Source organism: Haliotis rufescens, unplaced genomic scaffold (genome assembly GCF_023055435.1).
Source record: "Haliotis rufescens isolate VD_foot unplaced genomic scaffold, xgHalRufe1.0.p SCAF_19, whole genome shotgun sequence".
Taxonomy (NCBI): Eukaryota; Metazoa; Mollusca; class Gastropoda; order Lepetellida; family Haliotidae; genus Haliotis; species Haliotis rufescens.
In genome coordinates this window covers 13,645,411-13,672,402 of record NW_025963879.1, presented here as the reverse complement: position 1 = coordinate 13,672,402, position 26,992 = coordinate 13,645,411, and the positions used below count along the sequence as shown (strand labels likewise).

General features: G+C 38.9%; 2 protein-coding genes across 4 annotated transcripts in view; one reads left to right on the top strand and one right to left on the bottom strand.

Moving 5' to 3' along the window:
* Nucleotides 1–4,205, top strand: part of LOC124148296 (hemocyte protein-glutamine gamma-glutamyltransferase-like) — a 44,411-nt gene extending 40,206 nt beyond the window's left edge. For both annotated transcript variants that reach the window (XM_046519317.2, XM_046519316.2), the window contains 3 exons: nucleotides 315–475; nucleotides 1,084–1,220; nucleotides 2,442–4,205. In XM_046519317.2, coding sequence (XP_046375273.1) covers nucleotides 315–475; nucleotides 1,084–1,220; nucleotides 2,442–2,598 — 455 coding nt within the window. In that variant the 3' untranslated portion in view covers nucleotides 2,599–4,205. The remainder of the gene's footprint in view (nucleotides 1–314; nucleotides 476–1,083; nucleotides 1,221–2,441) is intronic.
* A 3,328-nt stretch (nucleotides 4,206–7,533) lies between these two features.
* Nucleotides 7,534–26,646, bottom strand: LOC124148300. 2 transcript variants are annotated; one of them, XM_048398908.1, is made up of 4 exons: nucleotides 26,283–26,646; nucleotides 21,563–21,611; nucleotides 16,946–17,092; nucleotides 7,534–10,225 (listed from the first exon to the last, which is right to left on the bottom strand). In XM_048398908.1, exons 1-4 carry the CDS (start codon nucleotides 26,283–26,285, stop codon nucleotides 9,945–9,947), a joined length of 480 nt encoding a protein of 159 aa, XP_048254865.1. In that variant the 5' UTR covers nucleotides 26,286–26,646; the 3' UTR covers nucleotides 7,534–9,944. The 2 variants fall into 2 exon arrangements, with proteins under 2 accessions (XP_048254865.1, XP_048254864.1); XM_048398907.1 differs by having other exon boundaries at nucleotides 16,946–17,113; nucleotides 26,283–26,642.
* Between the last annotated feature and the right edge of the window lie 346 nt (nucleotides 26,647–26,992).

The window sequence follows — 26,992 nt, the reverse complement described above, 5'->3', positions numbered from 1 at the left end:
CGATGACATGCGTCAGTCAAGTCAGCGAGCCAGACCACCCGATCCCGATAATCGCCTCTTACGACTAGCGTGGTCTGCTGAAGACCAATTGTAACCCGGATACGGGACTCTTTGTATTTTCAGTAGTCCCTTATATATACAATTTCTGTCGTATTGGCTACTAGTATCTACTTTTCTGCACTACATTATCCTAAACTATTATCCCTGACGTCATCATGGCTTTCAAATAAAGTAGTGATAGTGTTGGAAGACGCTCGAAATACTTGTGGCTTACAGAATGCAGCAACACGTTCAATGTACTTTCTGTCCCTTAGAGAGCGCTGTGTGTCTCAAGTTGAACCCAACCGAGTACATCAACAGCTGTGACGCCGACTCCCATGTCAACGTGTACGCCTGCGGCATCGTCAAGGAAACAGGGCAGAAGTTTGCTACCAGAGAAGTCCTCTGGGTTGACAAGCCTCTTCTAGAGGTCAAGGTCAGTCGGTAGCAGCATTCGTTCAACTCGTAAACAAACCCTGTTATCATGCCGATGTTGACAAATGACCGAGGCAGGTGCGAGCGTTACATCCGACACAACAGCAATTAATTCGCAAAACCATTTTCGTTTGGTAGCCGTGGCATTCTTTGAAGCCATATCGCCATATGATGAAGTAAAATTGAATTATATTTATGTAACACTTTTGCGAAGAAAACGACAAGCTTAAAGTGCGTGTGTGTTTTGTTTTTGTTTGTTTGGGTATGTGATAAAAAATGATTAAACAAGGATAATATTTTGCAAAAACAACAAAGGTTTACCGAGTGTATAGTTAAATTAGACATGTTCATGTCGTTACCAAATATCTGTTTATATTAAAACAATTAGATTCTGGTGTCATTTTATCACCAAAGTTAATACAGTTCAAAATGCACTGTATGATGTGAATGAGATGACGTAAATATAATATATTTTTTCATGACATGAGATGGCCAGTTTAAATTTGAAAATCTCGCCCTCGCCATACACAAGGGGAACTGACTGTGTCGAATGTAGTCTTCATTTGCTTTCATTGTTCAATTTGTATGCGGAACATTCTGTCTCCACAGACGGAGGGCCATGCTCAGCTGGGTAAGCCGTTTGACGTCGTCGTCAAGATCGTCAACACGCTGTCCCTTCCACTGACGGGCGGAGTCATCAACATTGAGGGGCCCGGCATGCCAAGGATATCCGGCATCAAAATAAAGTATGAATTGTTAGACAGGCATTACTTAGAAGTTGACGAATGACAAAGTAGACACAATTTATGGATAACAACTTCTTTAATACTGTAAAGGCGACGTTTCGGTTTAGATCCTTGGACTAACATAGTCTTGCTTGACAACGGTATAAGGATCTATACCGAAACGCCGCCTTTACAGTATTAAAGAAGTTGTTATCCATAAATTGTGTTCAAAATAAAGTAAGTACGCGGATAATCATAGTCACTTAGTTCGTTTGTTTGTTGTTTAACGCCGCACTCCAGCTATATGACAGCGGTCTGTAAATAATCCGAGTCTTGATCTGACAATCTAACGACTAACATTGTCACCTCTTATGACAAAGCATGGCTCGCTGAAGACCAATTCTTACCAGGATCTCCGCGGGTCTAATCACAAGGATTTTTACGAGATATTCACGAGATATTCACGAGGTATATACTTGTAATCTAATTGAATCGACGGTAGGGCAAGGAAGACTACAGTTACTAGTTGTTTAACGCGACACTCGGCAATATTTCACTCGACAGCTGTCTGAAAATGATCCGAGTCTGGATCAGATAGTTCAGTGACTGATATAATGAGCAACGTCCCACGACGTCGGGGTACGATGACATAGAATGAAACAAGACACTGAGTCTCACTGTCAGTCGCCTCTTACGACAAGCGGCCCGTGTAGATCCGGGGAAGAATAGGTCTTCAGCAACCCATGCTTGGCGACAAGAGGCGACTAACGGAATCGGGTGGTCAGGCTCGCTGACTTGGTTGATGCATGTCATCGATCCCAATGGCATGGATCGATACCCATGATATCAATCACTGGATTCTCTGGTCCTTACTCGATTATTTACAGACCGCCGTCATATAGCTGGAATATTGCTGAGGGCGGAGTTAAAAAAAAACAACCAACTAATCTTACGACAAGCATAGGTTGATGGGTAGCAATTGTAACCTGGAATTCCCACGGGGACGTTTAACATTCATTTGGATACGTTTCCGTGGGTGACTCCCGCTGTGCAGGACAGTCCATTCTGATTATTAGGGGAGATGCCATCATAGCGTATGATATGAACATGCAACATGTATTTCGCCCATTTGAATGGACCCGTCTTATAATCTATTCAGATCAAATGGCAATATTAAGTAGCAATTAAAAATGTTACGATATCTGTCATGGATAATGACTGTTGTATTATTTCGCTTTTTAGGAAGAATATCGCCCCCGGTGATGAGCATAGGGAAACCATCAAAATGTCGTCTGCCAGAAGACTCGGCCGGAAAGAGATAATCGCCAACTTCTACAGCAAACAAATGTGTGACGTCACTGGCGTAGGGGAGATCGAGATCGAGGCTGACGCACATTAAACAATCGAATAAAACAACCTTTGGGTACCAAATTTTATTGCAGCCTCTGAAGGCGTCAGCCTTACACTGCCCGTGGATGTCGTCAACAAATAGGCAAATACTACTTCAGATCATGGGACATTATATTTATACGGGCAGTGTTTGCAAGGAATTTGGTTTCAGTGATAGACTGAGAAATTATAATCTCTCGACCTCCAAGAAATAGTGCTTAACTTCAACTGTTTTTTCCACTGGTATTTATAGCGTGAACTGTTATCAATACAAGGGAGACAACCCGACTGTAAGCACCATTCGGCACGTCTCGCACAGGTCATCATCATCTCTGCCAGCTCTCGGGGAATCAACGTGGCTATCATATGACGAAACAGTCTGGCGTCAGTTGAACTTTAACGTATAAGTACATGTTAAAACTGTTCCTATTTATTTTTTGTTAATCAAAGTGTTTCCTTAATTTCTTATAACAGGGAACATACACCACATCGGTATCGGTCTCTGCTTATGATCATAACAAACTTTTGAAAAACGATCTAATGTACAACGATCTTTATGTGGTGAGATCGGGCGGTAAAAGGGTAAGGGTAAGATGTAATGTCTCCTCTCCACTGATGTCCGAGTTCGATGTATAGGTAGAGGAATGAGCCGAATGAAGCACCAACACGCATGGTCGAACGAGGTCCACGGAGTATATCCGCTTACATTTCCTCAACCGGAAGTGGGGCAGTTTAGATGTTGTTACAGGTCTCTGTAACATATGCCTCATATTACCCTGTATTAATGAAGTTATAAGAGGAGTAAATTCATTTAATTTTTTATCGTTTCTCCATAAGCATTGATATATTATGTTTTTTATCATATATTACTTCAAACAGGCTTTACGTTCTTGAACCCGAAAACTTGTTAGTTTACTTTTGCTGATCGGAAATTATATAATTAATTTCACACCAAATGTAAGGAATAGTATCAACATGGACATTCATTCATCCTTATTAAACGATATACTAGTATATTTACTCTTATATGGAAAGGGTCTTAAAATGTATTCTTGTAACATTAAACGAAGGATAATTCTAAAAAGTGGCATATGTTATTATATTTCTATTGAAAGTAATTCCATCCCACACAGGTATGACTGTAGGCCGAAACTCCAGTGTTATGTATGTTTGCCTAATGTCACTGACTGATGCGTCTTTAGAAAAGTATCTCCATCACGATATATTTGTTTCTGTTGATTTCTGTCAATCTGTCGTAAACAGAATCAATTTATGAGAAAGGTGAACGTGAAGTACGTGTATACGTTACAGGTGTAATATTGCGAAGGGTCATAATTAGTGACACGGTGTGTCTATAAATGTAAGACGTGACTATACAGTGTATGCATGGCTGGCGGTTTCTTGATATAATCGTCTACCCCTAACGGCTCGAGTGTAATATCTCTTTTGTTGAGTCGGATTTTGTTTTCACAGGGTAGAGAAGACACTGTTTCGCCGAGCGTTTCGTGTTTCTTGTTCATATTTCCGATTATGTCATGTTCATTTATACAATGTTATATACAGCCAAAACTAAATAGATGATAATGCATAATTATAAATAAATTTGTTAAAAAGGCATTTTTGTTTGTTTGTTCAATGTTTTGAAACGCTGCGGTATATTGTGTATCAGACCAAACCTCTGATGGACCCTGAACTGATGGCACCCTGTTAACTTCGTGAACTGATGGTATCCTGTTAACAGTTAACATCGTGAACTGATGGCACCCTGTTAACAGTTAACTTCGTGAACTGATGGCATCCTGTTAACAGTTAACTGTTAACATCGTGAACTGATGGCACCCTGTTAACAGTTAACTTCGTGAACTGATGGCATCCTGTTAACAGTTAACTTCGTGAACTGATGACACCACGTACCATTCATGACGCCATGTTTGTGACACCCTTTACAGATGACACCCTCCCCTGTTAACACTATGTACTGGAGACACCCTCCACGGTATTCGGTTCCTGTTTACTGGGACTCTAACATTGTGAAGCTACCTCCCATATGAATGAATGCCCTTTTAATTCTCTTCCAATTACATATATCCAAGCTGACAGAAGCGACAATTTGCCGCAAAGGCAACAAAATATTCAGTAAATGTTTCATTAAATGAAAAACAATATGATAACGATGTCACCAACCTTTTTAAAATACGAATGGAAAAATTAACTATGCCTCTACAAAGTTCAATAAAAAAGATTATTCTCAAAATAAATAATGAATCTTTCAACACATATTCATGAAGATATCTCGATTTTAAGGTCGTGATTCACAATTTGCATGTTTGCGTGTATGTTCTGAGCATGATACTCACAAACGTGATTGTTTAGCTACCATGTGCTCATAAAATCACTTTTGTTTAATCCTAAACAACGCTTACGCAATCGTGCATCAAAATACAATATCACCTCTTTGGCGACGTTACCTACAGCAGGATAACACTCATGCCACGGGCCGGTCGTCCACGTGTGACGTCACGTCAACAAGACAACCCTATTCGGTTGGATCATCTTCGGAATCGATACCGAACTGCCATATTAACATCACAGACAATTTCTGGGTTGAGACGATTAGTGGCAGAACCGTATGCAACCAGTAGAAGGCGCACAACGTTCACCGCCGACTGCTAGCAATACGCCCAGACAAGCCAGTGATTAATATAATGATCCTCGGATTACGCAATTGGGATCAATGACATGTTTCAACCAAGTCAGCGAGCCTGATCACCCGATCCCGTTTGTTGCCTCTTACGACAATCATAGACGCCTTTTACGGCAAGTATGAGTTTGCTGAAGACCTATTCTACCCCGGATCGGCCAGTCCCACTGATTAGTTTCAGAGATGCTGAAATATGAATTATGGATACACAGACAAAACTGTCAATGCAACATTCCAGGTAATCTGTATTTGTGGCCTAACCATGTGTCCAGTAGATCCTTTCAGGAGGAAAAATGAACAAACAAACAATACTTTGTTGAAGCATTTTAAACAAGCACTTTTAAAGCAAAGAATAACAAAAAAAACAACTGAACATACTGGCTTCACTGGCACATATCAATTCTTCATTGGAGTGAATCAGTAAGTTGGGATTAACACTGCTTTGAACAGTTTTCCAGTTATATCACAACATCTCAACTTAATGAGGGAGGAAAGCCTGAAGTGATGCAGATTTCAGTCTTTTAATACGAGCATGGTCATGGTGCTGACAAACTCGGAAACATAATCGGCGGGGCAAACTGGGATTCGAACCCACAATCATATTTCTGGCCTGACCAAGGGCTGCAACTCTGCACCGCAAAATGTGGTGCCTTGGATGACTGGGCCCCCATGCCCACTGAGTATTGACATCAGAAACAAAGTCAGAATTACACTCCCAATTGGATGCAACAATATACCAGCTAGAAATTAACAATCAGTACTTTGTTAAAGCATTTTTATGCATGTACTTTTAAAGCTAATAATTACACAATATAACAAAACAAATACTGATTCCACTGGTCAAGAAGTCTTCAACACATGTATCAATGCTTCCTATGCTTACTGACATCAGAAACTAGACCATTTGGGTTAATGTCTCTTTGAAAAATATCAGTAATATCATGGGATGTCAGCTGAGATCAGACCAGATCCTGACACTGCTTAGGGATGTTACTTTGCACAGCAGGCAAGTTCCTATCCAGAGGCCACTGGGCCACCTGTGTCCTTTCAATTACCTTGACAAGCCGAAGAGAAGTGAGACAACCAGAGTTAGTTAGTGAGTTGGGTTTAACATCGCTTTTAACAGTATTCCAGTTATATCACAGCGTGTCAGCTTACTGTGGGAGGAAAGCCTGAAGTGATGCAGGTCTCAGACGTTTACCATTTTGGTGAAACCCACGAGCACGGGTATGGTGCTGACAAACCTAGAAACAAAATCAGGGTATATCTTGGGACTCAACTCTTTCAAATAGACATTAGAATACAGGATTGTGTTTTGCGTAACTTTTTTTATCACCTTCAGTCTTGCATTTTTTATTGTTTTTAATAGTCGTCCATTATTCCGGTTTCATGAAAGCATCCTATCACTGTGACACAGGCATAAACAATGTGTTCTTCAACTGTTAATCATATTTACAACATGCTCAGAATTATGGACACTTGTTGGCATATGTTCATGTTTGACACTACATACCTAGGTGACCCTTGAAAAATGATGCTAAGTACGTACATCGCCAGTACTGACCACGGAGGTCACTCAACCATCCAGCATTGGAACCGGTGTTTATTGAACTGCCATGGATGAGACAAGGAAAGGGAGCTAATCTTCACGGATGGAGGCAGAGTTACAAAATGTGCATACCGCTAATGGCACATGAACAATTTGACAATATACAATGTCATGTTTGACTACAAGTATACAAAAAAGGAAGGTCTCACGATTCCAGCTGTATTATATCTCAATTCTGTGATGATAAATACCCTGAGCTTATTTGCTACCTTTAAGTCGCTTCATTATGACATGATGCTAGAACTAGCCATCCAATCAAAGTTCTCTCATGGGCTAGACATGATGTGATAGGTTAGCGGTGGAAATGATAGAGATTGGGACATCACTCCTGAAACAAAGCTTTGTTGGAGAGTCCAGGTTGTTCAATCCATTCCAGTCTACAACCAGTGGACAACTGACCCCATGCACCAGGACATTAATCTCAACACACACAAACAGTGTTCCCGCTGGCTTTTGAAACTGCCAGTCCTTGTGGACAGGCAACTCTAAAAATTACCAGTCCCCCCTAATTTTTGCCAGTCCCAACTTTCAACAAATATAAAAACGCATGGAAATTATTTGGTTTTAATTCTTTCAACATCATGTTCAGTGCAAAGATGTCATTTTGAAGTAACTTAGTTAGATCTATACGTCATTCACACAAACTTCAGTCACAAATTTCTCTTCTTTTTTTTATCATATTTTAAGACGAAGTCGCTACAAATGGATATTTAACCTAGAAATAGACAAGGGGAAACCCTGATGGTAACAGACAAGCTGAATTTGTTAGAAAAATGTACTTTATGAATATCACCGATATTTTGTTCAGCAACAACGATTCCACAGGGACTGACAGTCACATGAATTACTGGTCTTAACCTAAACGGGAACACTGACAAACCTTTTCAAGCAAGGTTATGTTCAACCTCTACAAATCCATGTGAGTTACAAATACATACAGAACTAATTTGCCAGCTGTCATTTAATGACCCAAGCAAACAAATAGGGACTCAAACACTATCACAGGCTGATATCAATGAATTTTACAAAAATTATGATGATCTTCATGTTTCTGTTATTTTTGGAAAATAGACAGAACACTTGGAATGGGTTTTTATGGATGATAAATCTATTAGATCTTTACAATGATTATGCGAAACTGACCACAGTTGACCATCTGTAAGCATTAGGGATTCCGGAGACCCTATACGGATATGGTCCCTGGGGATTCAAACAATGGGAAACCAATAACTCGTACTCACAACACAAAAAGCAAACAGTGTAATGTTGCCACTGGATACTTACCAGTTCATCTTCATGAGATCACAGACCTGAGCCAAGTCTGCAACAAGCTGCTGATGGCCAAAAGTTAGAGGGTTCGGGGAGTTGGAGGATGCTATAGAAGTGTAGCAGGGCATGGAGTCATCCCACAGATGACATCCGCACCTTGTCAGCATGCTGAAGGGGTTAACATCTATTTCATGTGGACAAAGCGTCCAACCTCAGATCAGAAGGTCCGTGTTTCAAATCCTTGGGACTCGAAAATTTTGTGGCCGCTACATTGGCGCCCAACGTGGGTCTGAGCAAGTTAATATTACATTTGAGCAAAATAAGCCTCAGTACCTTCTGTTGACGTGGGAGTATGTAGCAGGGCATAGAGTCATCTCACAGATGACATCCTTATCTTGTCAGCCTGCTGATGGGGTTAAACCCTTTGGTCATGCGGACAAGGCGTCCGACCTTGGATCAGATGGTCCGATCCCATCACAGACTCAGAAAGTTTATGGCCGCTACACAAGCCTAAATGTTGACAAATCGAGGACAACAAGAAGACAAAGTCATTCATATCCGCCACCATCTTTGCATGTTCACAATTGTATTTAATAGTTTCAATTTCTGTGAAAATAGGCACCAGTCCTACCTAGTATAATACATTGCAAAGTTTCATGGAGAAATAATGAAATGTTTTACACCACAAAAAGGGACCCCAATTTGAACTTTGAAACTTAAAAAAAAATTCCAGAACATCAAAGTCACTAGTTCAGCAAATGCCGGATGTGTAAACAGAGTCTCATGAAGATATATGAAACGGTTTATATGTTATGTTCTTGAAACGCACCGTTACCTCATTTGAGCAAAAGCAAACAAAAGGGTGCTAAACACTAATTCTTGATGGCGGTTTTCAAACATGACAACATATTCATCACTTAATGATGAATTCAATATGTCATCTAGAGTGTATGATGTATGAAACTGTCATCATTGAATCCATAGTGGTTTCAGAGAAAACTTATCGCATTTGAAGTTGGATGGATGGAAGATGGAACGACGAATGTAAGTCTACATCATCTGCTCCAAGTGATGGATGACTTATGATCACCTTAGCACTGCGTATGGGAGTTACGATCACCTTAGCACTACCTATGGAAAGTATCCGACTCACAATCACCTTAGCACTACGTATGGGAGGTAGGGAGTTATGATCACCTTAGCGCTATGTGTGGGAGGTAAGGGAGTTATCATGATATGACATTTATACTAAGTTTTCCTATAATAATTAGAAGTGCTCTTATGAGCTATCATGATGTATTAATATTACACCATGATAACTCATAAAAGCACTTGATGTGGATCTAATTATTATAGGAAAACTTGGTAAAGTTATGATCATCTTAGTGCTTTGAATGGGAGTTATGATCACCTTAGCACTATGTAATGGAAGGTAGGGAGTTACGATCACCTTAGCGCTACGTATGGGAGGTATGAGAGTTACGATAACCTTAGCGTTAAGATCACGATGTACAACGCAACCCTTGGGGTTATGAAATTTAAACAAAACTCAGTTGCTGGTCATTTGTGTTTTTGCAAATGTAAGTTATGAAATTTAAATTAAGTACAGTGTTGTATAATAGATTAATCCTTTTGAAAGCGACAAAATTCATTGTGAAGATGGCAAAGCCCCATTTCCATCCCACTTGGAAAATTACACACCTATCAATGGACTTTCGACGTAGGATAAACATTAAAAAAATGAATAAACATTTGCTTATCCAGATACAAATCCTGATTATGTCAAAGTGTCAGAGAGGTCTCCTCTACCAATATCACAGAGTGCTTTAGCTAAAACCTTGACTTGTGGAGGGGTGGGCTGGCGTCTTTTCCACACCAATAGGGTCTGGTAGCTCAGCTCGCGGTCCCCTTCTATGTGGTGGTCATGGTGGATCGTCTCCAGTTCCCAAGTGGTCAGGCCTAGCTGGGTCCCTAGGTCCTTCCATGCCGTGTCTTTGTACTTAGCCAGTTTTTTGCACACATTCTCCATCTGCTCACTCGTGGGCTCATTTTCAGACTCTGCAAGGATTACAGGAAAACATGGTTACAACAAACTCCAAGGGACTTTCCAACTCTTGAAGGATTACAGGAAAACATGGTTACAACAAACTCCAAGGGACTTTCCGACTCTTGAAGGATTACAGGAAAACATGGTTACAACAAACTCTGAGGGACTTTCCTACTCTTGAAGGATTACAGGAAAACACGGTTACAACAAACTCCAAGGGACTTTCCAACTCTTGAAGGATTACAGGAAAACATGGTTACAACAAATTCCAAGGGACTTTCCTACTCTTGAAGGATTACAGGAAAACATGGTTATAACAAACTCCAAGGGACTTTTCTACTCTTGAAGGATTACAGGAAAACATGGTTACAATAAACTCCAAGGGACTTTCCGACTCTTGAAGGAATACTGGAAAACATGGTTATAACAAACTCCAAGGGACTTTCCTACTCTTGAAGGATTACAGGAAAACATGGTTATAACAAACTCCAAGGGACTTTCCGACTCTTGAAGGATTACAGGAAAACATGGTTATGACAAACTCCAAGGGACTTTCCAACTCTTGAAGGATTACAGGAAAACATGGTTACAACAAATTCCAAGGGACTTTCCTACTCTTGAAGGATTACAGGAAAACATGGTTACAACAAACTCCAAGGGACTTTCCGACTCTTGAAGGATTACAGGAAAACATGGTTACAACAAACTCCAAGAGACTTTCCTACTCTTGAAGGATTACAGGAAAACATGGTTACAACAAACTCTGAGGGACTTTCCTACTCTTGAAGGATTACAGGAAAACATGGTTATAACAAACTCCAAGGGACTTTCATACTCTTGAAGTATTACAGGAAAACACAGTTACAACAAACTCAAAGGGACTTTCCGACTCTTGATGGATTACAGGAAAACATGGTTACAACAAACTCCAAGGGACTTTCCTACTCTTGAAGGATTACAGGAAAACATGGTTATAACAAACTCTGAAGGACTTTCCTACTCTTGAAGGATTACAGGAAAACATGGTTATAACAAACTCCAAGGGACTTTCCTACTCTTGAAGGATTACAGGAAAACATGGTTACAACAAACTCCAAGGGACTTTCCTACTCTTGAAGGATTACAGGAAAACATGGTTATAACAAACGCCAAGGAACTTTCCTACTCTTGAAGGATTACAGGAAAACACGGTTATAACAAACGCCAAGGAACTTTCCGACTCTTGAAGGATTACAGGAAAACATGGTTATGACAAACTCCAAGGGACTTTCCTACTGTTGAAGGATTACAGGAAAACATGGGTACAACAAACGCCAAGGAATTTTCCAACTCTTGAAGGATTACAGGAAAACACGGTTACAACAAACTCCAAGGGACTTTCCTACTCTTGAAGGATTACAGGAAAACATGGTTACAAAAAACTCCAAGGGACTTTCTACTCTTGAAGGATTACAGGAAAACATGGTTACAACAAACTCCAAGGGACTTTCCTACTCTTGAAGGATTACAGGAAAACACCATTATAAACAACTCCAAGGGACTTTCCTACTCTTGAAGGATTACAGGAAAACACGGTTACAACAAACTCCAAGGGACTTTCCAACTCTTGAAGGATTACAGGAAAACATGCTTACAACAAACTCCAAGGGACTTTCCGACTCTTGAAGGATTACAGGAAAACATGGTTACAACAAACTCTGAGGGACTTTCCTACTCTTGAAGGATTACAGGAAAACATGGTTATAACAAACTCCAAGGGACTTTTCTACTCTTGAAGGATTACAGGAAAACATGGTTACAACAAACTCCAAGGGACTTTCCGACTCTTGGAGGATTACTGGAAAACATGGTTATAACAAACTCCAAGGGACTTTCCTACTCTTGAAGGATTACAGGAAAACACGATTATAACAAACTCCAAGGGACTTTCCGACTCTTGAAGGATTACAGGAAAACATGGTTACAACAAACTCCAAGGGACTTTCCTACTCTTGAAGGATTACAGGAAAACATGGTTATAACAAACTCCAAGGGACTTTCCAACTCTTGAAGGATTACAGGAAAACACGATTATAACAAACTCCAAAGGACTTTCCAAATCTTGAAGAATTACAGGAAAACACGGTTACAACAAACTCCAAGGGACTTTCCTACTCTTGAAGGATTACAGGAAAACATGGTTACAACAAACTCCAAGGGACTTTCCGACTCTTGAAGGATTACAGGAAAACATGGTTATGACAAACTCCAAGGGACTTTCCAACTCTTGAAGGATTACAGGAAAACATGGTTACAACAAACTCTGAGGGACTTTCCTACTTTTGAAGGATTACAGGAAAACATGGTTACAACAAACTCCAAGGGACTTTCCAAATTTGAGGGATTACAGGAAAACATGGTTATAGCAAACTCCAAGGGACTTTCCGACTCTTGAAGGATTACAGGAAAACATGGTTACAACAAACTCCAAGGGACTTTCCTACTCTTGACGGATTACAGGAAAACATGGTTACAACAAACTCTGAGGGACTTTCCTTCTCTTGAAGGATTACAGGAAAACATGGTTATGACAAACTCCAAGGGACTTTCCAACTCTTGAAGGATTACAGGAAAACATGGTTATAACAAACTCCAAGGGACTTTCCGACTCTTGAAGGATTACAGGAAAACATGGTTACAACAAACTCCAAGGGACTTTCCTACTCTTGAAGGATTACAGGAAAACATGGTTATAACAAACTCTGAGGGACTTTCCTTCTCTTGAAGGATTACAGGAAAACATGGTTATGACAAACTCCAAGGGACTTTCCAACTCTTGAAGGATTACAGGAAAACATGGTTACAACAAACTCCAAGGGACTTTCCTACTCTTGAAGGATTACAGGAAAACATGGTTATGACAAACTCCAAGGGACTTTCCTACTCTTGAAGGATTACAGGAAAACATGGTTATGACAAACTCCAAGGGACTTTCCTACTCTTGAAGGATTACAGGAAAACATGGTTACAACAAACTCTGAGGGACTTTCCGACTCTTGAAGGATTACAGAAAAACATGGTTTCAACAAACTCCAAGGGACTTTCAGACCCTGAGTAAGATAACAGTGAAACATGGTTACCGGTATAACAAACTCCAAAGGTCTGCCTGACGCTGATTAAAATAAAAGTAAAACGTGGTTATAACAAACACCTAGGGACGTTTTTGTCCTGATAATTGAAAGGATCTGTGAGACAGGTAGAACTTATGGATATATAATAGAAAACAGGTGGAGAGAACGCCCCAGGATAGAACACCCAAAAGGCCTTAATAGGAAGACATCCCTTCCCTCAGCATGTGAAGAACTGCTTGTACAGAGACAGGAGTTGCCATGACGTCAAACCTATCACGATGTCACAATGTACAATAGCTTTGAAGTCACTGTTAGTAATGAAGTCATAGCTCAAGTCAGTTACAGCAATGGTTGAAAAGGAACTCGAATGATGTAGTACAAAACCAACCGAGTGTGCCTGATGAAGGCCGGGAGGCCGAAAGCTTGACTGTGTGTAATTATATTTGATTCACTTCTGATGGTGAATTATGATAATGTATTGTATTGTTTCACAATGATTGTGACACTGTTACATTGTTTCTGTGGAGATTCGGTATATGCTCATTGCGTTGTATTTGGGCAGTGATTAGTTGGCTGAAATGTAGTGTCATTTAATCTAAGCAGTCATCTGGAAGTTTCTATACTTAGACACTAGTTTGGTGTGTAAACTTCCAGAATACCGTGGAGTGGTATGGAATATTCTGCGGTGTTCTGGAAGCAAGTTGGACTGTATATATTTAATGTCCATTGAGGACCTGACTATCTAAATGTAAAATGGGTCGATGGCCTACAGTATGAAATGAATAAAGAATATTGACTGTATATATTGTGTGTTTGCATATGTCTCACACATTATCTCTCACACATTTCGACTCACACACATTTTCATTGCTTTGGAACCAGCTTTCAAGTGAGGCTTGCTCATCATCCCTGATTCCCTGTCAAGGCCATCTTGGAAGCACTGAGTTTTGTTATCATCACTGTAATTTTGCACTTGATAGTGACCACTGCCATCATATTATTTATTGCATTAAATATTGTACTACCACTCTACTGTTTACTGCCATTGTAATTGCGGTACAGTAATTTGTATTGATTTGTAAACTTAGTGAATTTTGTAATACATTTGTTGATTGTGATTGCATACCACTTGTTGGTTGTTTGTTGGTTTCAAACTAAGTTCTTTTATGTACAGATTTCTGGATAAACATATTGTTTCAATTTGGGAATCAACACGTAACAATGGTGGCTGACTGGTTGATTCACCGCTGATGGTGACTGACTGATTCACTGCCGATGGTGACTGACTGTTTGATTCACTGCTGATGGTGACTGACTGTTTGATTCACTGCGTGATGTTGACTGAGTGTTTCATTCAGTGCCGATGGTGACTGACTGTTTGATTCACTGTGTGATGTTGACTGAGTGTTTGATTCACTGCTGATGGTGACTGAGTGTTTGATTCACTGCTGATGGTGACTGACAGTTTGATTCACTGTGTGATGTTGACTGAGTGTTTGATTCACTGCGTGATGTTGACTGAGTGTTTGATTCACTGCTGATGGTGACTGTTTGATTCACTGTGTGATGTTGACTGAGTGTTTGATTCACTGCGTGATGTTGACTGAGTGTTTGATTCACTGCTGATGGTGACTGACTGTTTGATTCACTGCGTGATGTTGACTGAGTGTTTGATTCAGTGCCGATGGTGACTGACTGTTTGATTCACTGTGTGATGTTGACTGAGTGTTTGATTCACTGCTGATGGTGACTGAGTGTTTGATTCACTGCTGATGGTGACTGACTGTTTGATTCACTGTGTGATGTTGACTGAGTGTTTGATTCACTGCGTGATGTTGACTGAGTGTTTGATTCACTGCCGATGGTGACTGACTGTTTGATTCACTGCGTGATGTTGACTGAGTGTTTCATTCAGTGCCGATGGTGACTGACTGTTTGATTCACTGTGTGATGTTGACTGAGTGTTTGATTCACTGCTGATGGTGACTGAGTGTTTGATTCACTGCTGATGGTGACTGACAGTTTGATTCACTGTGTGATGTTGACTGAGTGTTTGATTCACTGCGTGATGTTGACTGAGTGTTTGATTCACTGCTGATGGTGACTGTTTGATTCACTGTGTGATGTTGACTGAGTGTTTGATTCACTGCGTGATGTTGACTGAGTGTTTGATTCACTGCTGATGGTGACTGACTGTTTGATTCACTGCGTGATGTTGACTGAGTGTTTGATTCAGTGCCGATGGTGACTGACTGTTTGATTCACTGTGTGATGTTGACTGAGTGTTTGATTCACTGCTGATGGTGACTGAGTGTTTGATTCACTGCTGATGGTGACTGACTGTTTGATTCACTGTGTGATGTTGACTGAGTGTTTGATTCACTGCGTGATGTTGGCTGAGTGTTTGATTCACTGCTGATGGTGACTGACTGTTTGATTCACTGCGTGATGGTGACTGACTGTTTGATTCACTGCTTGATGTTGACTGAGTGTTTGATTCACTGCTGATGGTGACTGACTGTTTGATTCACTGCTGATGGTGACTGAGTGTTTAATTGACTGTGTGATGTTGACTGAGTGTTTGATTCACTGCTGATGGTGACTGACTGTTTGATTCACTGCGTGATGGTGACTGACTGTTTGATTCACTGCGTGATGTTGACTGAGTGTTTGATTCACTGCCGATGGTGACTGACTGTTTGATTCACTGTGTGATGTTGACTGAGTGTTTGATTCACTGCGTGATGTTGGCTGAGTGTTTGATTCACTGCCGATGGTGACTGAGTGTTTGACTCACTGCTGATGGTGACTGAGTGTTTGATTCACTCCCGATAGTGACTGACTGTTTCATTCACCGCTGATGAGTAGGATTGATAGATTGATACTGGTTTATGTTTGCCTTATGTATCAAATCAGTTTTCTTTAGCTGATAATTTGTTTAAAAAGGTCATTATAAGCATTTACAGTTCTATATATGTATGCCTCTTAGGAATATACTCTACCGTAATCATTATTCAACATCAAAACTTTTGAAGATGTTCCAATGACTAGGTTCGTTCCTTGTATAAACTGTTCATTTGGGACATTAAACATGTTAAATACATAATCTATTAAAAAGCTCACCTGAAAATCTTACACTGGCCATTTGTCACATATTTAGGACACAACAGACTTACTGACACATTAGGCAATAGCTTCAGCCATAGGACTGGTTTAATTGTCATTCCTGCGTGTTATTAAAAAAACAAACTAATCATAGAAAATATGGCTTAAAACAATTTTGCCTCGGGTTCGTCAAAACAAACTTTGTTCACTGAACATGCTGGGTGTTCTGAAAAAATTAGGATTTAAAATATTTTATATATATTATTTTGGCTCCTCCTTTGAATGGGAACAAATGTATATTTTGAAACAGTGTCTATTAACACAATTCCAGCTTCCCTATATCCCAACCAGAATATGCCCTGGGCCCTGTTCCACAAAGAGATCTTAGTGCTAAGTTGGTCGTAACTCCCATACTTTATCATAGGCTTACGATCAACCTAGCACTAAGATCGCTTTATGAGACGGGGCCCAGTGTCTCAGTTACATGCCCCAGTAATCCCCCTGCTGTTTACTAACTGGACAGAGGTCGTTTTGGTGTCTTCACTTTCACTTTGGGTGCCCCTGCTGCTGCCCGAGCTTGACTTCTTGTCTGCATTCCGCCCGGTACGTTCATCACGTTCACCGTGTTACCATCGCCTATCTGTATCCCAGAGCAGTCCTGATCTGTGGACACAAAGTTGAACTCTGAAATTTAACACTGCAAGATAATGTTTGATGTACACAACGACTGCTGAAGGGATGAGGTGTGACATTTCCCTTTAAAACTTGTCTAGGACTCTCATTATCATGCTACACATCACACCCACATTTCATCTTGCTAGATGTCATGCTTTCTAAGCAGAAGATTGTTCCCAATTACATTTTGCCATGTTTTCATAAAAAGAAAACATTGTTTATCCAAATGGCATAAACGAGATAAACATGAGAAACATCAAGGTTTCTGAAAAGTTAATAAACACATAAAAAGCACACCAATTTCACTTGGACAGACAGACAGACAGACAGACAGACAGACAGACAGACAGACAGTTTTATTTCCGTGAGGCCTCTGGCTCAAAATTACATACAATTACAATTTGAAAAGATTACAATTTGGTGTTTCTTTTTATATTTACATGATACATGATAGACTGACATTTGTGATAACATCAATGGTCTTACTCTGTCTGCATGATAGAAATAAAATGGTTAATTGAAGGATATTTACTAAAATATATTACAATGAACTTGTTTCTCAATTCTTTATTTCTTTGTTGCTTAACACACTCAGTGATATTCCAGCTATATGATGGCGGTCTGTAAATAATTGAGTCTGGGCTAGACAATCGAGTGATTGACAGAGTGAGCATCGATCCATGCCATTGGGATACGATGACATGCATCAACTAAGTCAGCGAGCCTGTCCACCCCATCCCGTTAGTCGCCTCTTAAGCATGGGTTGCTGAAGACCAATTCTAACCCAGAGCTTCATGGGTTTGTTTCTCAATTTAGAGTAGGAGTCTCATACATAGATGATGTGCAATTCATCTTCAACAGCAAAATAGCCTTTAAGCTTGCATGACATACAACATCTTTCATAATAAATTATGTTTTAATATCAGTCTCATCAGCAAGCTTGAAATTGCAACATCTTATCTGGAATAGGATACTCTCAAATGTTGAGGAAGGACACCTATGCTTGAATACTTTTCAATATTAAAAGTTGAAAAAAAACCACTTCTGATTTGCATGTAAGCAGCCTTGCCATTACTGAAAGAGATTATCATGTACAGTATAATATGACCGCGTATAAGCCGAATTTTGAGGACCAGAAAAAAGATTCTGTAGAAAGGGGTCGGCTTATCCACGGGATACACTTTCATGATAGTATTTTTCAGATCGTGATCTGTCAGAAACATCGCCTGAATGACGGTCCGATAGATTACAATTTCCCGAAAGTTTGGAAGTTGCCACGACTAGAGCCATTATTGTTATAAATTATCAATAACGTTATTATTATACACCAATGTTGTCATTATTAAAAAAATGTCATGCATGTTAGTACTTCCGATAATAAGTTTTCAATTGAATGTTCAAAGTTTATTGTTCTTCATAAACTCCACAATCTTTACATGTAGGTATCTAAAAATATATGTAATTCACAGCTATAATATATAATCCCCAGATGAAATCGCCAATAGCTATTACGTACGTTTTGCAAAGTTCATAAATTGATAGTGAACAAGTGTCTACCTTTATTGAAAGAGGCAAATAAACAACTCTTTGCTCAAAAAGTGCAATAAAGGCCGCTTGTTTTCCTATTTCCTGACTAATCCAGACACATCCAAATCCAAATCTAAACAGAGTATCTCTTATTGGTGTTGCCCTGGTATTACGGCCTACACCATCCAAAGTTTTAACATAATATAACATTGTTTTGATACCCATTGTTTGCTGAATGTGATAGTCTGCACCAATACTTAATTGACTTTGTCAATATACAAATTGCAAAGGCATTCTTCCACATTCCCTTAAACCATATTATTACATATTAATCCACCAAACTTTAAACTAGATTTACAATAACTTAATATGATCAGATTAAAATAGTATTACAATAAGTCGTGCCCCATATTTCAGAACCATTGGACAGGTTTTATCATACACTGAAATATCTCAAATGGATCTGGACAACTGATGGTACAAAGTCTCCTTTCATAATTATAAACAAAATATGTTGCCTATTGTGAAAAAAGGTCCCAGGTATTTATAGAAAGATACTGTTTCTATAGATGTACCATCATAAAACCACTTTTCATACGACCTTAAGGGACCACTTTTCTACTTTCACGCCAGTATGTTTACAAAAACTTTCTAGTAAGTTATCTTGCTCTGCACTTGTGTACAGGTGTCAGATATTTCTGAGATATCATCAGCAAACATGAGAGAACACAAATCCTAATTATAAACCTCCAGTGATATCATCCTATTGTACTCCAGGCAGGTTAAATCTTATAAACAGGGATATTTGCATTATAATGTTATATCGCCAGGATTTTAAATAATATCCCAAGAATTTTTATACATATAACTTCCGTTTATATTGAAATATATGAATGTTTCTCACTGGAAATTTATTTTGCATTTGAACATGTAATATAATGACATGTAAAATCAAATGACAAATGATGTATTTATATTCCCGCGAATCGAACACGCAACCTTTGAATCTGGAGCCCACTGAGTCTACCGCCAAGCTACAGAGGCGCCAATAAATCACAATGTTTTAAAGAATTTCTTTTTCAAGCACTGTCCGCCAGCAACTGCTATTTTACGCCCGTTTCCTAAGGTTCATGGAAGGTATGTTTCAAACATACTAATGTTGCTTAATGTTGTTTAAAGTTTCTTTTTTCGGTTTATAAGTTATCGGTTTATGAGATTTTAAACCCCCTGACATGTTTTATCCTACACATAGACGAGATAACAGTAATATCTTGGCCACCCTCTCTGGCCATAAGGGTAATTAACTTGTATATAAATATAATAAATATGTGTGGACTTAAACACATCCTTAACAGGTGCCAATGTTACAGGTAAACCACTTATACCTGTTTCACATGTGCCTCTATACACACATACATAAATATAGTATGTAAACTGTGTAAGAAACACATCTTCGTCAGTCTGTTCATGACTTTCAAAACAAAACAGGTTGTTTTCCAATCAAAGTTGAATGAGAAGAGAGTTACTTCACTAAAAATGTTCGCGTGAAGCAACATTTGTTTGATTTAATTTGTACACAAAGTTTTGACTCAATGAAACCAAAAGAAAACACCGTCCGCTCAAAAGAGTTGGCAACTGTTGACAATTTGTTTGGTGTTAGCAAAAAAACAGATATTAATTAGATCATCCTCTTAATGTTGACATAAACGTTCACATTGCAACATAAACACACAGTGCAAATTTACATTTACATTTGCACCTGCTCCAGACATGATGCAAATTTGCTCTTGGTGTTATTATACACACGAGTAAACGCGTTCACATGACAAGTATACCCATGTATGTATTTCTACACACACAGCATATATACACACATATGTACCGAGGCGCATGTGAACAGGGTATTAGTTAATTTCCATGTGAGTGCAGAGTAAATTTACTTATACACACGTATGTATAGTTACACATATGCAAAATTACTTACGTGAGTAAATGTTGTGCATGTGAACTGGCAAATGCCTTGGAAAAGTCAATGAAGAGGCAGTAAAATCTGCCTCTCTTCTTATCAATGTATATTTGAACTATATCCTGTAATGAAACAATATTTTCAACAGTGGAGCAATGAGCCTTAAAACCTGGTTGTTGTTCATTAATAATATTATGATTCTCATGCCAATTCGGCAGATGGTTGTTCAAAATAGACGTAAATACTTTCCATTGATTGAGAGAAATACCTCTATAGTTTCTGGGGTCATTTTCACAGTCAGACTTGAAGAGAGGGCATATAATACCCTTAACCCAGCAACTGGGGAATCTACCACGATGAAGAATGTGATTAAAATGGCGAGCAAGATATGGTACAGTCAGGTACCTAGAAGTTAAAAAAATTCAACAGCCACGCCATCTGGTCCTGGTGATTTGTTATTTGCAGCATTCAGTATATTACCGGTAGATAAAACGTCTTGATCAGTGATTGGTTGATCAAGTTCTCCAGTGGGTCTTTGTGTAGAAGAAAGCAAATCATCATCAAAATCAGAAGCAAATACTCTGACTGGTTCAACAGACAGGAGTGACATGAAGTGATCCACCCACTGCTGACTAGATACTGACTGTGAAATGACACTAGACATATTACTCTGTTGAGGTATTCTCCAGAATGGTTTAGAGTCCTTACTAGCCGCTACTAATTTTCTGTGCACTGAAATATTGCATGGGCGGATACAGAGGTGGGGTGCGGGGGTGCGCACCCCTCCCTTTTTATTTCGAAAGAAATCTTTATTTCTGTATAAATTACCACCAAAGACAATAAATAGATCTTAATTGTGCACCCCCCCCCCCCCCCCCTTTTCAAAAAAGCTGTATCCGCCCATGTATTGTACTTTGACATACAATCCCGGTGAATTACCAAAGGCCTATAAGAACTCCACGTACCAACTGGGTTCGGTCCAGGAGGACCCCCTCGGGCACCGCCTCGATGACTCTGCAACATTAAACATGGGACAGCATTACCAATTACATAACGATACACCATGGCAGTGTTCAGCTTACCATTCATCACGTACCATTGTCATAATTACTATAACTTCTAAAACACAACACAAAAAGGAACATTCACATTTTACTTCTTGTAAAAAGGTTATTATCTACTGATGAAATACCATATTAATCTGAAAAATTTAAATCAGTATTTCACTTAAGCAAAATAACACCTTCTGCCGGAACTACTTTCAGTATGACTACATTCATGACACAATACATGATTTTCAGAGTAAGATCATGAAGAACATACAGAAACTATGTAATAACTAGAACATTTGTTTTTTCTTGGCTATGTTCGAAGACTATTTTCATCAAGCATATAAACAGGAATAAATCAATTCTTTCCATCACAAAAACAACATTTTGAGGTACATGTTGAAGCCATACATACATATTTTACTTTAAAAAGGCCATTGTGTTTTGATATTGAAAGGGCTATAGAAATATTATAAACGCTACTGTAAGTACCACTAAAAGTAAATAACAAATCTACTTTGTTTATAAACACAATTTTATATTGACACGGTCTATACACTGATAAATATTGATCATGATGAATTGGTTAAAGCGTTGGCTCATCACGCCAAAGGCCCAGGTTCGATTCCCACATTGGCACATTCCTGGTGTCCCCTAACATGATATTCCTGGAATACTGCTAAAAGCGGCATAAAATCCAACTCACTCACACAGTCAGTTAACTATGCATTATACTAAATCACTGCTTTTGGCTCACTGATCATGAGGTGTTTTTGCAAATTTGGGGTTGGCTTTATACAGAGATGTCCAACTTTACTCAACCAGCTAGTTCTGCCAGAACTACTTTCAGTATGACTACATTCATGACACAATACATGATTTTCGGAGTAAGATCATGAAGAACATACAGAAACTATGTAATAACAAAACCATTTTTTTTTCTTGGCTATGTTCGAAGACTATTTTCATCAAGCATATAAACAGGAATAAATCAATTCTTTCCATCACAAAAACAACATTTTGAGGTACATGTTGAAGCCATACATACATATTTTATATAAGGCCAATATGTTTTGATATTGAAAGGGCTAGTGAAATATTATAAAAGCTACTGTAAGTACCACTAAAAGTAAATAACAAATCCACTTTGTTTTTCAACACAAGTTTATAATAACACGGTGTATACACTGATAAATATTGATCATGATGAATTGGTTAAAGCGTTGGCTCATCACGCCAAAGGCACAGGTTCGATTCCCACATTGGCACATTCCTAGTGTCCCTCAACATGATATTGCTGGAATACTGCTAAAAGCGGCATAAAATCCAACTCACTAGCGCACTCAGTTAACTAGGCATTATACTAAATCAATGCTCATGGCTCACTGATCATGAGGTGTTTTTGCAAATTTTCGGTGGGCTTTATACAGAGATGTCCAACTTTACTCTACAGTTAGGGTGGGGCTAGAGCCAGATGAGCCTATATCAACAACACAGAAACTGGTGTGTGTTAGGTGTAGCTTTATACAGAGATGTCCAACTTTACTCTACAGTTAGGGTGGGGCTAGAGCCAGATGAGCCTATATCAACAACACAGAAACTGGTGTGTGTTTGGTGTAAGCCTCCAGATGACATTGTCTGACTCTACACAGGAAACAGGCTCCAGAGTGATCACAACAAGACAATGTGTGTACTTCTTGGAGTACAAGTATAATACAACATCAGTTGGATGTAGACCTTGTTGTGTAGTCACTCTTCTTAATGTAGATGCTTTCTCAATTTGAAATCTCCAAGTAATAACTCTTTGTGTTGGAAAGTTCTAATCATAGACATCAAATTTTAACTAATTAAAAAAAACAAAATTTGATTCAAGTTGATGTGATGGAGACTCGAAAATTCCCGAACTTTCAAAAGGCACCAAATTCACCACCAGACCTATCTATGTACCAAGTTTGGTGATGAACTACTATATGTTTTTTTCATTGCAGGGGATAAATAAATCTGAGCAACATCCCTGCCCTATATATCCTCAAAAAGTTTTTAATCCCTTGGGGTATTAAATTTAAAGTTTAACTGAGCTAAAAATAATAAATTTCTGACTTGAACAGGACTCTCATTATCTTGCCACATATCATACAATTTCATCCTACTTCATCTCATGCTCTCTCAGCAGAAGTAGATTTGAACAGTAGTAAAATCTGAATCTGAGGAAATGATAAAGATTTATTCAGTGTCTTTGCGAGCAGATAAGCCGGCCTGGGTTATAGACTGTCTGAAGTTTTTTGGTTTGGTTTGTTGTTTTACGCCGCACTCAGCAATATTCCAGCTACATGGCGGCAGTCTGTAAATAATCAAGTCTTGACCAGACAAACCGGTGATTGACATCATGAGCATCGATCCACGCAATTGGGATTGATGACATGCTTTAACCAAGTCAGCGAGCCTGACTACCGATCCAGTTAGTCGCCTCTTACGACAAGCATAATCACCTTTTACATCGGGTGTTAAATAGAGAATCAATGAGTGCTGACATACTTGATATCAAAAGACACTCGGATGAGATTTTATTTATCATCCAAAATCATTCTTCCAACTTTTTCAGTTTGTAGACAGTAATAAGCAGTGTCTTAAGCCCCCGTTACACTATCAAAAACTTTGATAAAAAAAACTTGGTCAAAGAAAACTTTGACCAAGTTTTCTTGGTCCGGGTTGGGCTGTTTACACTCATCAAAGTTTTTGATAGGCCGTCAAAGTTTTGGCAGGAATTATCTTGCCAAGGTGGATGTTACTGATGAAGAATGTATTGCTGTTGTGATATGTATTTTGTGTATTGCCATGTTGAGAAGGCGGCGTCGGGGTAGGCATAGGCATATTTGACAAAGTTTTTGACGGCATGTTACACTATCAAAACCTTGGTCAAAATGGACTTTGACTAAGTTTTTGATCAAAGTTTATTTGAAAGTGTAATGGGGGCTTTAAGTGTAAAAAGTACTGCTAACAGCAGTTGCAGAGCCATTTGTGATGTCATTTGATTGTGATGTCATGGTAACAATGCCGTCACAAGGGACTGCAAAGCATTGTGATGCCATTTCACTGCAGCGATATCTACAATTTAGATATCGCTTGACCCCATCCAAGAGATATCTCCTGTGGGAGCCAATTTTGGATGATTTGGATGAATTTCCTTTGGATATTTTTCAAACATTCTGTACAGGGGACAATATCTACAGAACTTCAAGTCACAACACACGTCTTTCATGATAAAAAAATAATATGAGCTTCCATAATGTGTAATTAGACAATTATTATGATGATATAATTAATAAAAGACAAGGGGTTTCATAAATACTTATTATAATGTCCTCATTCATTACAGTATTAACACATGAATTAGGAACAATCCACTCTGTTAATGTGCCAGACGGAATGCAGAATGATATACAGAGACAATATGTGTGATGTGATGTAGTTTTATCTTTTATATCCAAAATAATTAACAAATGCTTATTTGTGGACTGTACTGTTATGCTGGTTGTTAGGTGGTTTGATAAGCTGAGAGATTCCAATAAAGTAATTACTTAAAACTGAGAATCCCCATCTGTTGTCTAACCAAATTAATGACAACCTTCGCTGTGGGGACCTATGGGGAATACACCACCAGTACATATTACTGTCTACCACTGTGTTGTGTACTTAATAAGTAAATTCTGACAATGTCAAAAATATCAAATATACGCTACACATACTGTGTTTTTCATGTAGACAGAGGTTTCAATTAGGGGATTCCATGAAACCTGCCACGGGTGACTCGGGTACTCGGGTCGAGTGGGTCCTGAGTAGGACCTGGGTATCCATAGGACTACCCAGACCATTGGTTAGTCACGTGATATATTGTTTAATGACAAAAACTTACTATAGCTCAGTGTCGCTAATGTTCACATATCTTTCTGATGATGCACACATTCCTTTTGACTTGTAAATGTTTGAGTAAATTTTAGATAAAGCTTCAGTCAACTTCGGTGAATTCATGATCTGATTATTTGATACATGTATCTAAATAGTTTTAGCCAGGGCAGCAGTAAGTAAAACAATTACCAATCAGACATTTTGTTCCCTACTCTTCAGATTTGCAGAGGGTACCCGGGTAGGGTCGGTTAATAGGGGGTCGGGTACCCAAGTAGTAAATTTCGACTCGTCCCAGCCCTACTGTGGGTATTAAAAAACAACAACCTATTGTCAGTACTGGGATTAGCAATGTGACAAAACATGTTGGTTTACAATATTAACGCTACCCTAAACCATGATCCCTTTCTACAAACGAGATTTAACTATATGAGTTTGGACATTTTGTGTCATATCCGTTTTGACTAGTACTCCATGTTCTGTCGTTTTTCGAAAATGATTCAGTTTGTTGTGGTAAATGTTTTAATCTATACGTCTGAATTTATCATCAAGTTGGATATTTTCCTCTGTGATGCCACCAGAAGAGTAGATTTAAACGCTTCTAGTTCATTCAAACTTGAAAGGGGGCATAAGGGACGTAAGAGGATATACATTAAACATCATTTCAAGATACGCCGACAGTCCCAAGTGCAAAGACATTTTTGAGGCAAAATGTACATAATTAATCACTTACCATGTTTGCAAAATCAAAATATGTCAGATGCCACGTGTATCGAGGTCGGAAAAGTTAGTTTCTAAATGTTGGGTTTTCGTGAAGACAAAATCAGTAACGAAAGTTGGAAAATGTTCTGGGTTTTCCCGCTAATGTTATTTATAGCTCGCTTCCGGTTTAAGCTCCGAAGCTCAGGACAACGCTTGTACAAAAGGAATGTATTGTAAGCGACTCCTCCCCATGTAGACCACGTCATCCCTAAGCACATTTCACAATCACAAAATATTTTAATAATGGGTTTAGGAGTGAAAGAATCGAAAGACAATTCGCATTTATGTTTATGAACACATCTGACCTTGAGAATGTTTTAATTTTTTGCTCTCTCCTTAAACTATGCAATGAATATTATAAAAATAATGATAACAACAATAGGGTCCACAGTCTGTCTGTCTGTCTGCCTGCCTGCCTATCTGTCTGTCTGTCTGTCTATCTATCTATCTATGGTTGTAGTTAAACTGTGTGGAACATTTTACCAGGTTAAAATAATAGGAGGTGCTGATAAATAGGATTGGAGGTACAAATGCATACTGATCAGCAGCTACTTCCTGACTGTATGTATGAAATATCCGAAAACAAACAGCCAGCATAATTTGGGGAATATGTTTGTGATCAGTATAGCTCCTCCTTATCATGAGAGTCCACAATACTGAGGATCAGGTGCTCACAATGGC